Here is a 15,599-nt window from a genome sequence, read left to right as displayed (position 1 = left end):
TTTGATTGTTCATATTTTGCTGGTTAGTGCATTGTGTTTAAATGGCGATTGTTATGGCGTTTGTTGTACCTGGCAGTGTACTTTGCCTGTTGTCTTGCATTTGATTACGTTTGCGTTTTATTCCCACCCTGCTAAAATCCCTTGTGGATTTCAGTATCTGTAAATAAAAAATAAATAAATAAATAAATAAATACCTTATGTCGAATTCTGATCCAAAAATGAAAAACGAAACCTTGATTGAGAAAACAAAACCAAGAGTTGCTTTATTTCTCGTACGTTGGAGATACATATTTAGGCTTTTTGCGTATGTTTATTTGACATGTGAACTGAACATGAGGGAATGTAATGTGCAGCTTCTTTAGTCAGGCGAACCTTTTGATGGTTCCAGCATGAAGCGAGGCAAGCCACTTTGCAAGAACTACAGCGCAAGGGACACCCGTACGTATGCTTTTTTGAAAGTGCTTCCATTAATTACATGGACCACATAGGCGAGCAAGAACCCCTAGCCTTGCAAACAGATCTTTAAGCGAATGTAGGTTGAAATAGTGAAAACCTTGCATGTTGACCGCTAGTTGTAAAGATAAAAAAAAAAGATTTCTATACTCTGTCTAACTACATTCATTGTTGTTAAAGTGATACTTCTTCTAATCTCACGGTCTCCCGAACTATTTGCCTGGGCGACTATGTGTTATTCTTGTGGCATAAATCATTTTCTGCGATAAGGGCTATCTCGTGAAGGACGTGCGACCCTATAGAGTATAGAATATTATTTGCTGTTAGTATAGAATACAGTATGTCGTGTCTTTGTGAGTAAGTGTAAAGAAATTTATGACACCTATGAAACTTCTGTAGCTAAAACCGTATTATTCCATCGTGTAGGCACAAGACGCAATGTTATTTCTTGTTTTATTTCATTCAGAATAATTTTACTAAGTAATTATTAGTACCAAATGGATTTATACTGCAAGTTTCATATCTAAGGGAAAGGCTCTGAGCCACGCTGTAGTGCCAAGCCTTGTACCAATTTCGAGCACTTGGGGCTCAACGGCACAGAAACATCAGTACACGAGGGTTTTCGCATTGGCCTTCATTGAAAAATGGTTGATACGGTCAGTTTTCAAGTCGAGTCTTCGTTTTAAGAAATCTGCAGCAAACAGATTTTAATATTTACCTATTAACTTTAATATTTAGCTTCCGTTTGCAAACGACTAATCGGCTTCGTACGAAAGCAGAGACCGCAGCGTTCGGGGGGCTTAACTGAGCTTAGCCTATGGCTGACCGTCCGGTTAATATTTTGAGCCACCTGCTTCTTTTGAGAAGTTTCAACAACGCCCGACTCTTACACAAAATGACTGGCTTCAAATCTGCAGCATGAGCACAGGCCGTAAATTAAATAAGGAGAATGTTAATGCATACAGACTCTTTAAGCAACAAAAAATGTAACAGTTAGCATCAATTTTTATGTCTGCAAGACCGTGTAATGCAGCGTTGCGCAGATGTCATTTCGGAAGGTGTGATAGCTCCTTTAATGTAATTCTGCTCGTCCTACTAGCAAACAATGGGCAGTCTGAGGCGAGCGCTACACATTTCAATGAGTGGTTTTGTTCCGGCGTGAATCCTTGCAGAACGGGTTGTGACCGTTGGTCCACAAGAACTGGGACCCACGGCCGCTGGCTTCGGTACTGAAGTAACCCATCTCGCCCTGAGGACCGGTGACGCTGCACTCTGAATTCAGGAATGTGCTGATATCCTCGCATGGGCTTGACATGAACAGGCAGTGCCGATTGTCATGGAGAGACTCAATGAAGTACTGCACAGCTCGGCGGTGGTGACAGAAGAGGTCTGAAGAAGAACACGACACAGAACGTCAGGTAAATCGCTGATTTCTCCGCTCGCTGCATTGTTTCAGATGGTACACGCACCCCAAAACAGCCGGCAAACGCACAATGCAAGGCTTGGCAGTGCCACTTGAGCCCTTCTCGCGAAAGTTGCGCACAGTTACTTCCCTTTCTCTCTTTCCTCTATCCCTTGCATTCCCATGTCCCCTCCCACAGATTAGGGTAGAGAACCGGATGCTCCTTTGGTTAGCGTCCCTGAATACATTCATTTTATTCTGTTCGTTTTTCAAGAGCAGCCAATATTTCTCACACTGTTCAGCAAACCTGGGCCTGGGGAGCGCTTCCTTCCCTTTCATTCACCACACATGGAAATTAACGCCTTTTTTGCTTTCAACACCGAGACACGAAGCATGGCCTTGTTATGTATGGACCGTGAACGTAAATCTAGGAATACCTCAAAGCGCTCACCGAAAAACCAGCAGCCTGGCTGAGACTTCCCTCCGTTTGGATAGAAGTTGACGTCGCCAAAAGGCAGCTCCATGCCCAGCAGTCCAGCCAGAACGTTGCTGCCGGCTGTCGTATGAATGGCGTCCACGAATGAGGCGTCCTCTTTAGAGACTTGGAAGTCATACGTCTCGAACAGTGGACCAGCTGCATCCAGCGCTGTGAACCAGCAAAAAGAAGCCAGGGGGAAAAAAAGCATGATGGTGATGGTGATAGAGTACGTTTCGAAGAAAACCTAAAATAAAATACAACGTTATACTAGGCCGTGGATATGCACGCTTAATGCCGGCTTACACTCGCTCATTCATCGCTGATGGCGACAAAATATATTTGCTGCTCTCCACAGCAGCAATTCCAACCTACGCAACTGGCACTCAGTTTCTTTTCAAATATTTGCGCATGAAAGCTGACGACCCTTGTCACGCGCTTAATCTCAACTTTAGCACACCACCTGAAAACTTGGAACGTGGCAGTACTTGCAATACAATCATGATTGTGCGTCACGATATGGCTAAATTTGGGCACTCCCGCCATGAATAAACTCAAACTCCGACAAGAACGGAGCCGTTTCTGCTCACCGGTAATCCGCCCAATTTTGGTTCCCGTGGCGTTGAGGAAATGACGCCCACTGAATCCGGCCACCTGTGCACCCAGGCTGAAGCCCACCAGGTATACATTGGAGGGGTGCACGGTTTTCGGGTGGTGACGTATGAGCTCCTGGATCAGCAGAGACACCTGGCGGCCTACGAGAGCAGCGTTTGCGGACGCTGCCATGTAGTCGGGAGTGACGCAGCCCTTTTTCCAGTCGACCAGGACAACATTCACATCTTTCTGTAAATAACAGCACAGAGACAAGTTTGAGGATTTTACGCGGGAAGGCAAGTCAACTTTCGGCAGCTGCATGTTCTACTCGAGGTTCTGACATGGTGGCAGTGCGTTACCGCAAAATTTCGTCGCTTCATGGTTCTGCGGGGTATAAGTGTAAAGTTTAGCTTTCCAACAGCGTCTGCGGTTCTCGGTGCATGGCCTATAAATAAAAAGCCGGCGTTGAAATTTGCACAAGCTGCTGCGGACCAACACCTTAAGCTGCCTGGGTCACTACCGGTCTGATAATAGCTCTTAACAGAGCAGTAAGGTCTCTTACCATGCTAAATCAGCTCTAGCCACTGGTACTTACTCGTTGCCCCAAGGAAACATAACTGGAGTGGGCAGTGTCAATGAACCGCTCACATTTCAGTTAAGTTTTACCCATGAAGATTGTCGTGACGACTAGCATATGTGATGCTATATTGATGCGGAATTTAAAAATGCGAGCCTGCAAACCTCCAATTGAAAAACTGAATATTTGGTTTTGATAACCAAAAAAAAAGTAGTATTGAAGGTGTTACACCAATCAGAAACAGTCAAGTATTGTTCGTAGTCACAGTCCTGTAATCTCCTGCAAGTGACGCTAACGTGAAAAAAGATATCTGTCTGGCACTCTACTTCAAGCAATTGCTTTGTTACCGGCATAAAACTCTCTATTTGCTATGCCCGGCTCCTAGCTACGTGTTCCGTGTCACTCGGACATAATATCGACCAAGCTTTAACAGATCGTATCTGAAAGTCCTGCAAGGACAACGTGGTTCGCACCAACAAATCTAATCATCCTTTGCAAGCCGATTGTTCTGCTTACTATTGTCACAAGTCGAGTAACTGCCAGTAAGCTACCTAACAGGTGCAACCACTGTCAATAGATGAACGAATATCCACTCAACAATTCATCGGTACTCCGTTATCATTTTACCTTCGGTGATTGCGCTACTGTGCTCTAAAGCCACATGATAGCGATTACAGAATGATATCCGCATGAAACAATTGGTTCTTTAACAGATGATCGAATCAGGTATTGCAAGGAAGAATACTTTGCTCTCTCAAATCAGGTGATTTCGTCTCTCCTTTTTTTTTTTGAGCATTCTACCTATGAGTTCTTCTGCCGGTCTTTGGTTTGTCAAAGCCAGCCCTAAAAAATAACAAGAACGGGAGAGAGAGATAGAGATATATTCCACTAGCAATTTTCGCGGCGGCGATTTTTTGGTGGCACAAGATATGAACCTTAAGCGGCGTCAAATATTTTTTTTCCTTTTTAATGACGAAAGTGAAATTAGCGAAGCATCGTAAAACTTCCAGCGTTTCTATTAGTGCCCCTCTATTAGTTGTCTAGCGCCAGCTATCAGTGACAGGAAGCTCTGTTAGGTACTCGCGCGCGGCGCGCCACTGGTGTAATTGAAGTCTTTTCTTATTTGCAAACTAGCCGCTTCTTTTGCTTTTTGTGGGATGAGCAGGACTGGCATCTATTACTGGAAAAGGGCGCTATGTAATCGCTGCATTCAGCATAAGTTCGATAATTTTGACGTGCATTCAAAAGTTCTGTGAGAAAATGCGCACGGGTTCTCCACTGCTCGTCCGACTGGGACTCTACCGTGAACAACACACTAGCGAGAATAAGACTACGTTTTCCATTTTGCATTCTTGTTTAAAACCAAAAGGAATAGCTGGGATGCATCGGGGCTCCGACAGCGTTAGTTCGCACGGAATATGCTGTTACAGGTTTCTTGTTGAGGACATACATTTGTATTCTTTTATTCTTTTAGCAGTTAAGTGACCGCTAAATGAACCCGATTTTTCTTTAAAAAATTCCCTCAGCTGAGGGCTACTTTGCCGAAATTTCACCATTCCGTGTGGGTGCTAAAGAAAAGAAATTGCGTCTGCTATAAACACCGAGCTTCACAAAGGGTTCATTGCATCAGATCTGACCACTTCGGAGACAGCTCATTCGTCGTGCGCCGAAGTATTGATCAGTCGCAGCACTCAAAAGGTTCGAGTCCATATTTGGTGGAGTTGGCGACTGGATCGAATCCGTTGCTGGGCGGGTACAAAGGATAGCCGTTCTCTCGCACTTTTAACGATCTTTCGGTCCAATTGGGTTTGTCTGGATGACTCACCAGTCGAAGGAAGGCGTCCCGCATGCTGGTCACCCACGATTTCCCACTGTCAGCTCCGAAACCGTGGATCACAAACACGAGCTCCTTTGTTTTGCTGAAATGTGTGACGTCAAGAGTGGCGTTCTCGTTGTAGTCTAGATATGTTGGAACCTTTTTGTTCAGTCGTGAGAAGAGCAAGAACTTGGTTCCGATCGCCTTTGGTGGTCTAGGGTTGGCGACGAAGTGAGAGAACTTTCCACCCAGGCGGTCGAAGCAACCAACTTTGTCGTAACATACTGTCTGGTCGCTGTAGAAAGCGGTCTTGGGAAGTTTCTGCGCACAAGAAAATAATAATTTTTGGCGTCCTTACCTTTAAAAAACGATGAGTAGCCTCGCTGTAGCAGATATGACCCTATTTAAGCCCCACAATAAGTTTACATAAAGGCAATAAGCGATTCTATTGGAGAGATCAGAATCTGTTTCTGTCGTCTGTGAGTGATTATATAAAACACGAGCGCACCACTAGCATCGCAGCGTAGTGTGCCCAGCGTTAGTATGCTTTCTGTCACATCTTTAGCTTGCTGTCGCAGCTTACTGCATTGAGCGTTGTTTATGCGCATATTCAACGTTCAAGCAGCAGAATCTTGGTATCGGCTACATGGTACATACTGACGTCTAAAAGTGTCCGTCCTGTTCACTCTTATGTCTCCCGCCGTGTTTTGTGGCGGTGCTGTTACACGACAACGCTCGACCATTTTGCGATGGCTTACTACAAAAAGCATCAAATGTTATGCGATGTCTTGATTTGTTTCAAAAAAGAAAAATACAGAGCCGGAGTACCCGGGTTCGAACCCGTCCGCGGCGTCCGCGTTTCGATGGAGGCGAAACGTAAGAGGCGCCCGTGTGCTGTGCGATGTCAGTGCACGTTAAAGATCCCCAGGTGGTCGAAATTTTTCCGGAGACCTCCACTACGGCACCTCTTTCTCTCTTTCTTCTTTCACTCCTACCTCCCTCCCTTCCCTTACGGCGCGGTTCAGGAGTCCGCCGAGATATGTGAGACAGATACTGCGCCATTTCCTTTCCACAAAAACCAATTTACCAATTTACAGTAGAGGAAGCAGTGGACATGTTCTTGAAAGTTTTATGTATGATTGTCATGTAAGACGCAGCCTGCAAATGCTTTCTTTTTTATGAGAGGTGGTATCATAATTAATATCGCCTGACATCACGAAATATTAAAACGATTCTACATGATAACAAATGCGACAATTTGAAAAACATCCGACCGGTTCCGGAAGCGCGATCACGCATCACACAGCTGATGCGAGCGAATGTTGGCAAGTATACAGGTAAAGCGCGCCTCTTTTTCACACGCATAGGTAAACGAAATTTCTGGTTAGCATTACGAAAAATGAAAGAATTAAGTCGTGTGCTGTTTTCAAAAGCTGCCGTCCAAAATAAACGTACGATTTGATCCGGAAATGAAGCAAGGGTCAGATTAACGAATAAAATCATGTCGTATTATATTGTGGTGACTGACAAATTAATATCATGTCCCCACAAGATCTTTGAATGCTTCATGTAGAAAAAAAATGGCCCATTGGAGCTTGAGTTGCAGCAATTAGCACACACTCAGAACAGTGCATGGCATCGATGGGGATATTTTATAATTTCACTGAATATGTTTCCGTCAGAAAAAGTGTTCCATTTCTATGGAGGTCGCCCCTTATATATCATGTCGCGTACTGGGTGCACACTCGAAAAGAAAAAAAAAGATATGCTTTTCATGCCAACCAGTGTTACTGTTTCTAAGCTGTTATTCTTTCGGCTGTCTTGTTTCCTGAGGGAAGCAACTATTTAGAGGACCGCAGGTTCTTTAGCATCAGGTCATAAGCTTTCGATTCAGTCTGCTATGCAGGATACTTATACAAGACCGACACGGAGAGAAAAAAAATGTTTTTAAGAGCTTTATCGGTGGGAAATATTGTTATATTCAAAGCACACAACAATGCCATGTCATCTTCCAAACTCAAGCTTCTTTCTGCACTCAAGACAATTTTTTCGTCCACATAATGACAACAATGTCTGAATTTTCTTCTTTCTTAATTTTCGGGTGCCATCTATTTCATACATTCGTGGTACTCTGTTTTTTTTTTTTCAAGACGATGTGTGCGGGAAGGTTGCTCATACGTAGCTGGTCCAACGAATTCAAACTTTGAGTGTTTGCATTGCATGCTCTACAGCATACAAATGTCGCGACTTAGTAGAGCCAGCCGCATTATTACAAGGCTGTTTCCTTACGACATAAAGGAACGCTTCCAGGGGCGATCTCGCCATTTCGCCGGCCTTATGCAGACGTCTGCAGTCAGCTGAGTGCTAGAATACAGCAGTCATGCAGATGCACTGTGTTTTGACGCATTCTTTTATTCTTTTTACGCAGAACGTAATTAGGACGACACACTCTTACTATAGCCATGATTTTACTGCTTACCGTACTAACATCGTGCTCCCCGTAATACTAGCGTTTTCTTTCAACTTCAGGTCAAGGGAGGACGCGTTTTCGTGCAGTATTTAAAGCAAGACTCTAGACGTCGCTCATGTTAAGCTTCTTAATTTGCTGAGGCATTCAAGTCAGCAGCTGCAACCTCGAATTTCACCGTGAATTTTATCACTCTGTTGATTAGAGTCAGAAGACCAATTCACATTTCGTGGCTACAACAAATAGCAGTGCGGGAAATCTTTAACAACAACTAAATCGCATCAAGTATCCACACCTCTCGCTTAACCAGGGAAAGTTCAGTGGCATCATAGTTTGGACATTAATTACAACAATCATCACGGTGAAAATAAAATGAAAAAGTCCGCGTGTTTGGAATAACTGCGCACCGTGATTTTTTTTTTTTGTCAGTTTCTCAGTGAATGCCACCCCGAATGCCTCCAACGGTTTTGCGCTCAAACGCAATCCCTGTGCACGTCGCGCGAGTCATTTTGTTTGCGATTAATTTTGCGCTTCACTGAGAAGCAACGTTCCCGAATATTCGATTGAGATGCTGCATGGGCCTACGCTTACAGGTTGTGTGCTCGCAGCGTGTTGGTATGGTGAGAGCACGATGTAGCGCAAAAATGACATGCAGAGATTATTTTCAACCAATGTTATATACAAGAACTGCGTGAAATCGCACAAAATCAAGGATAAATTATAAAACAGTTTGTTGTTCATGTCCTCCTGTGAATCCATAATTCTCGCCACTCAGCCGTTTGGTATCAGCACCGTGCCACATAAGATGGCTTCCCATCTTTGCACTCTCATCAGACCTCGGCAAGGAATCAATTAATCAGGCAGAAGTGGGCAAGTAGGAAGCTTGTGTCAACAGGGAATCTGTGATCACTATCTACCTGGTGTGACGGTTCAGTTAAGGAACATTAGGAGCATTCGTAATACGCTGGTAGTCGAACGTTATTTATCTTAAAGCAACAAAACCGTACCCACAACCAACACACCTGAGCCGTGAAGTTAAGCTTTAGGCTATAATGAACGGTAGGTGAAGGACAATTTTGATATTTACCTTTACTGCTTCGTTGGCGAGGTGAATGCTTTGAAGCATCTTTTTCCCCCACTTCAACTCTTCAGCGGATATCATGTCCATGTCCGAGCAACATCCGTCGCTTTTCCCTTTTGCAGCCAGCTTCTTAAGGACATGATGCGATTTTTCGTTGGCATCTCGCGTTTCGGCATGCGAGGCAGCCAAGAGCGCCACTGATGAAAAAAAAAAAAGACACCAGTGACGTGAGCTTAATTGAACTCGCATTCACAATAGTCGTGTGAAAGGACCTTAGGCGTCTTCGCTGCGTCGTTGACAAAACAACGAGTTTCAACTGTGTTAAGACCTCTGTGTTTTCCCGATTGTACAAACGCGCTCAGATTGCTTGGTAAGACGCAATTTGTTTAAAAAAACTGATTCAATAGAAATTAGTATTTTTTCGTTTTTCGGTATAAAAATATCCATGTGGCTTAATTAGGTTGACTCCCGTACATATGCGTAAGATCAAACCCGTAGGGCAAACATCACCATTTCGCATTTCTACAGGCGTTGCGTCGAGACCAAAGGAAAGCGTAATCATGCATGTAAAGCCATGGCTCAGCTCGGATCACTATAACAGTCCAGGAGCCAACTGAACAGCTTGGCATATTACATCTGTGCCCCGAAGCTGCCGCAGATTCCATGAAGTTTACGGCTACTTGGTGAAAATGAGGGTCAGAATACGAAATTGGCAACGCCGACATTTTCCCCTAGAAGAAGAGAACGTTGGCGTCGTGAGAGCAAATGAGTATGCCAACGACATGGCGTGGTGGAGGACATTTAAGGGAGATAGTAATGTTTAATGAGAAGAAAGGTGCAGGTTTAGTTCCTCGCCTGTTTCACTGGGGGTGAATATATGACAGACGATCATAACGATGACTGCACTGACACAAGTCGCCTGCAAGTGAATGACACAAGGCCGTGCACGGTATGTCATTTAATAAGCGATTGCAGCGTGCAAAACCCTGTTGCCATTAATTCAGCAGTAAGGTCAATACCATGCTCGATCACTGCACTATACACCACTACATTTCTTGCTTATTGTTATCTCAACGTCAGGACGAATCCGTATTTTATTTATCAAATATTTCGTAACTGATTTCTATTTGCTTGTCGCGCCCAAAATCAGTATGCATCTTTTTTTTTCGCTGTGCGTTTAGTACATGCTGTGAAGTTGCAGAAACAGGGGCAGAAATCTTTGCGCTGTAGCCGAAGTACATGCGGGCTCAAGCCACCATCACACTTTTTCACACAAAAATGCTGTCGCATTTAGCGACATTGATGTACTTTCAAGTGTATCCAGCTATCACTGTTGTCTCCAGCTCATATACGTGCGCGACAATCTTCGGTACAACTGTGAGAGGCGCACATCTTGCAGAATTCGTGCAAGTTTCTGTGGAACTCTGCGATAATATGTGTAATCTGCGGGGAATCCCAGTTCCCTGCGTCACCGGCACTAAGCGGCTGCCAGCAACAATATAGAAAGTATAGCCTATTTCCGGACTAGTAATACGGATGACAATGTTGCCCTCCCCCCCCCCCCCCCTTTTTTTTTCCTTTTTTAACCTATGTATGTCGTAACTATGCAGCGCCAGTAAAATTATTATGGAACACCGCGGTCACATGCACTCGACTTTTCACACTAGGCGAACATTCATGAACTAGCTATCGTCAGACGACGAACGAGCGCATAAGAATGAGGAAGAGAATAGACACAGAACACAAGCGCTCATTTCGAACTGCTCCTTTACTGGCACTGAGTCATGTATGCATATATCTTTTTTCATGACATCATCCTCTTAAATGCCGACTTTTGATGGCCGCTTTTAGAAACGTGGTTTCTTTAAAAGCAAGCGATACGTGTCAATAAAAGAGCAGTTGGAAGTGAGTGCTTGGGATGGGTATGTTTCCCCTCGTTCGCGTTCGCGTAGACTCGTTCGAGGCACGAAGAAATCCAACACCAACTAGTAAAACATCCCACGCTCTTGCCAGCAACTTACTGCTGATAAAATTTTCACGACCAGTTTATGAAAAAAATGAAAAACGCGCGCTGTGCGTTATTGTATAGACAAAAAATAAATCAGTTTTTTTTAAAGAAGATAAAGTAATTCCTATTACAAACACAATTGCCTCTGTTCGGTCCTAAGCACTGACCACTATTTATCATGATCATCATCATCATTTATTGTCCCTTAAGGGCCCTGGGTTGGGCATTACATAATTGGGGGGGGGGGGGGGGTAACGAGTAAAGTATTCACGTGGTCATCTAATTATAGAACGGAATAAAAATCAGAGAGGCAAGGTAACGTTATTTATAACCTCATTTCTATGTGGCCCGTGAAATGCGCCGGCGGGTGTCACTTTCTTCTTGTAAACTAGCTACATAATGTCTCTCGCTGTTAAAATACTCGCAGATTACCAACTGCATTAATTACACTCAAGTAAACTGCCGCAAAGCCGTTTAAATTTGGGCGGAATCCCGCCGAAGATTAAGGTTTGAGTGCGTTCGGTTAAAAAACCTTCTTAATTTGGTGCATGGTGCGTTGTGTATACAAGAACTGCAAATTAAAACATGGCATGGCATGACATGGCTTGCCTTGGCACAGCGTGACGTGGCATTGTGGTTTAACGTTCCGAAGCTGCACTTTTTAATTTTCGATTACCTGGGGTTCTTAAACGGGCACGACATAGCACATTAGTATTTCTGAAGTGTATAAGCATGAAATTTCTCCGCAATAAATAACAAGATCGAGTCAATAGCTGCACTGAGTAATAAAGGTCGGTTCGTGTCTTTCAACGCTCTTGTGAACTCGGTATCCCATGTCGTTAGTGTTACAAGGGAGCCAGACGCTTTCTGCCAATTTTCAGGAGAAACAAAGAAAGAAGTGATGGGTTGGGAATGGGCACAAATTAGGGCATTACCTTGAGACACTTCGTGTCTGGGTACCGCATTATTCAAGAATTTTTCTTGCTAAATATAAACGACAGAAGAAATGTATCCACTAACGTCTTTTTTGCATACGCAGGATCCATGTAACTGAGACCTGCCGACGGAGCTCGAGCTCCGTAGGCAGCTTCAGTTCTGAAGCTGTTTTTCCGCTCTTTTTTGCGTCCCATGTTTGTAAACATTGTAATCTTGCCCATCTTGCAATCAACTGGACTGATTACAGCACAGTTTTAGTGTTCCTCACTGTCAGCGTTCTAAGCACGATAACATCGTAACCAACGCCAAAAAAGAAAGTACATAGAAATAGGCTCTTGTTACGAGCAAAGTCCTAATGTCCACCTCAATGCCCCAGTGTCCAATAAGAAAAGCAAAAATCGAAAGCAAGTACTATACGAGGACTGAACGGAATGCGACATGCATCCCGGGACATCCGGGACGCGACAAGCCTTGATCGTGAGATGGCGAATTTTCCGGCACAGTGACTCGAGAGACCTTTATAGTAGCACAGCTCGAAGTCACACAGCAAATGAAGGTCTAGGTCCACATGACCGAACACTGGTATTTGCAGCAATTTTTGTTCGGCAACTCGCAGTCCCTTTACTTGAGCCTGCGGTTAACCCAACCGTCATTTTTGCTGGACTACATGAATAAACTATTGCCCCGCTTTGAACAGTTGTGTAAGTTGTATTACTAACATTCCGAGCCATCCTTAAAAATTTTACCAGCCACTCTCAATTCAAACGATTTCTTGCCGCCTAAAAATAGCTTCTCAATGAAATAATCCTCAGCAAAACTATTTATCTCGAAATTATTTGCTTATATTTATTTATTGATTTTATTTATGACATCTTTACCTCTATTCCATCTGAAGCTGACGGCTGAGGGATATTCCTCTGCTCAAGCACAGCAGTAAAAACGAATTTGACTTGTCAAGAGCCGTCGTGACTTAGCTCCTATTGCTTTAGAGAGAACACAGGAATTTTCGAAGTATGGAAGCCACTAGAAAGTTAAGTTTCCTCGTAGCCTGACCTTGTGACCAAGAATCGAGGGGTACTCTCCGCGCTTGCGTATACTACCTGCGGAGTGTAGCCTTCAATTTCAGGTTCTGAGTCCGCAGCGCGAGGAAATTTTTCTTTTCGTGACTTTCTTGCTCCGGAAACTTCTGTGAGCGCGTGTGAAGTACCTGTACAGTCACTAAGAAATGGAGAACAAACTAACTCGATTTTCTATTGCAGAACAATGCCCATTTGTGCTCGAATAGTCACATGCATTTACTAGTAGAGTTTTAAAAGCAGCGAGAATACTGTGCATTCATGCATCAAAAATATAAACACGAGATCCAGGCAAGAGGGGCGTCGCGACCCATGCACTCACCGAGGCAGAATTTGAGAAGCATTTCGAGCAGCAAACTCTTCGGAAGCCAATGGTGTTACTGCGCCGAGGACAACTGGGGAGGCCCCTTGCTGGCAGCTTTTTATCGCTCCAGGTGTGAACGCAGGCGACGGGCGCAGAGAGGGAGGGCATGTACTATTTTACCGCGGGCGAAGGAAGGGACGTACAGATAGAGGCCATGTGATAGCAGAAGGATTCTTTATCGCCCCTGACCACTCCTCCGTTTCTCATTCGCTCATTATCACTCAGGACCGCGAACTCAGCTGTGTGCGAATTATTTTTTTGATGCACTCTTAGAGCATCGTAGTGCGCGGTACAATAAGAATCGAAAAGTGGCGTGTTCCCGATAATGCAGCCTGGTTCGCTGACAACTTATCGAGAGCATGTCCGCCTTGCGCCCTTCCTGCTGAGAACAAAAGAATATGTCGTAGTTACCCGGGAGCCACAATCTGGGAATATTGGGACCTTCGTACGATCGTAAGATAGCGACCCAATGCTCTCATCGGGTTGTGCATTCTTCTTTTGCCGTAGGAGAGAGAGAGAGCGATAAAACTTTACTGGTCATTTAAATGTTGTACGAGGACGCCGTCGCTTGCGCTGATGTCGGGACCCGTCGGATGATCTGACGTTGGTCCTCCATACCACTGCTGGTTAGGGCTGCCTCTAGGAGCAGAGCTCGTGCCTTGAGAACCTGTGAGGTTTGTGGCGCTGCGCACTGAACTAAGAAATCATTTGTACTTACATATTAAACGCTTTTTAACGGAAACGGACACTGTGCTCATATGGAAGGAACATTACCAAGAGATTCTGCAGTCGCGATCGCATTTACAGATTTTCTTCGGTACGGTGCGCAAAGATGCTTAGGCCTGACGGCAGCGTATCTCGGCGAGTGTTATAGAAAGCGTTCAACGTCGATGTGTGACTAGCGGCCGTGTATCTCAGATGGCTGTGAAACACCACTGAAGAATCTTGCATAATTCAACTCCAACTTTCTTGGACATCACTTTTAATTGCGGGGGAACTGTGGTACATTATAATGTACAGTGGTGAGCAGCCTTGTCTAGAGCGCTTGAGCAGTGCGCACTTGGTAACAAAAACCGAAATTAGAGAGCAGCCCCTCATTACAGGGCAAAGTTTTCGTGCCTGCTTTGTTTACGAGGCTATCTGGCGCTACTTCCGTGCAAGCGTTGCAGCTGGACCCTAGAGGCTGCCACAAAATCTGGATTTGTTTGCAAGGAAGTGCACCGCCCAAGCGCTCTATACAAGGCTGCTCACCACTGTACTGTAATGAACATGTTGATAGGAATGGTCTATCCATTCGATGCCTGGCAAACAGTGTGTCCTTCGCCCGCACCGAACAGTTGGGACTGCCTTTGAAAACCAATGGGATGCGTTTTTGACACTAAATAGCAGAAAACTCTTCATCCTCAGTAGGGATCTGCGGATATATTGATCGTTATAATTGAATTTTACGATATGCGAAAAAACTCCGTCCACGAGCAACTTCCCGTTTAAAAAATGCGTTTGTCCAGAATTTCTGGGTACGTTGGGAACATTATGCTAAAAACTGCATCCTTATTTTTCGCGCTTCGCAAAATGTTTCCATGAAAAAAATTGCTTCCTATTGGAATACAAACACATTTATAACTTAACTATACAAAGACTTGGACCAGTTTCACTAGATCATGCTGTAAAACAGTATATTGCAGCTTCCTTCGAGAGATACATACCCAAAAATTGTGGACAAAAGCATTTTTGAGCTGGAAACCGCTGATGAGCGTGTTTTTTTCATATAATGTATATTTCACTATAACAATCAATGTATTAGCAGATCGCTCGTCAGCAGTCCTGTACTTTTTCTATTAACGTTTTGTTATCGTCAAATGCGTTCCCGGTTGGTTTTTTATGGCAATCTTAAGAGTTCTATGCGATCGATGGAAACATTTTAAAAGAAAGATACTGCTACACATATCAGAAGAATGGACCATTTCCTTCTATATTTTTCTACCAGTATCTTACAATTTTCTAATTTTCAAAACTTTCGTCCCAGAATGTTGTAGATGTATGCGCATTACCTTTTACTCTAACATTGATATCTCGGGGCAGAGGGAGCTCATTTCTCTGCAGGGACTGTGGAGGTACACAAAGTATTAAGGCAAGGTTGTCCTCCATCTCCGCTGCTGTTCATGCTTTATATGATAAATATGGAAATAAGGCTACAAGGAAGTAATCTAGGTCATAATCTGTCGTACAGATTAGGCGGAAAGGTCGTTGAGCAGCGGCTCCCGGGTTTACTGTATGCGGATGATAGTGTACTGTTGCAGACAGCCAGGAAGATTTGAAAACTCTGGTTAATTGTTGTGGAGACGAAGGA

At 44.1% G+C, this 15,599-nt stretch overlaps 1 protein-coding gene across 1 annotated transcript; it reads right to left on the bottom strand.

Moving 5' to 3' along the window:
• Positions 1–237: 237 nt before the first annotated feature.
• LOC149352397 (pancreatic lipase-related protein 2-like) lies at positions 238–13,476 on the bottom strand. The gene is made up of 6 exons (XM_089581563.1): positions 13,208–13,476; positions 8,872–9,062; positions 5,327–5,638; positions 2,921–3,173; positions 2,307–2,501; positions 238–1,842 (listed from the first exon to the last, which is right to left on the bottom strand). The coding sequence occupies exons 1-6, from the start codon at positions 13,227–13,229 to the stop codon at positions 1,589–1,591; spliced, it is 1,227 nt and encodes a 408-aa protein (XP_089437689.1). The 5' UTR covers positions 13,230–13,476; the 3' UTR covers positions 238–1,588.
• Positions 13,477–15,599: the final 2,123 nt, after the last annotated feature.

The sequence above is a fragment of the Amblyomma mixtum genome, chromosome 3 (genome assembly GCF_055824585.1).
Source record: "Amblyomma mixtum isolate Tamu chromosome 3, ASM5582458v1, whole genome shotgun sequence".
In the NCBI taxonomy this organism is placed as follows: domain Eukaryota; kingdom Metazoa; phylum Arthropoda; class Arachnida; order Ixodida; family Ixodidae; genus Amblyomma; species Amblyomma mixtum.
This window is presented reverse-complemented; position numbering and strand designations above follow the sequence as displayed.

Bases quoted from the DNA above. Each gene is read 5' to 3' on its own strand.
- LOC149352397 (XM_089581563.1), bottom strand. From the start codon at position 13,229: ATGCTTCTCAAATTCTGCCTCG. The intron at 2,502-2,920 runs GTGAGCAGAAAC...GCTGGTTCACAG, and splicing joins CAAAATTGGGCGGATTACCG to CGCTGGATGCAGCTGGTCCA. The intron at 1,843-2,306 runs GTGAGCGCTTTG...GTTCTTCTTCAG, and splicing joins GCCAGGCTGCTGGTTTTTCG to ACCTCTTCTGTCACCACCGC.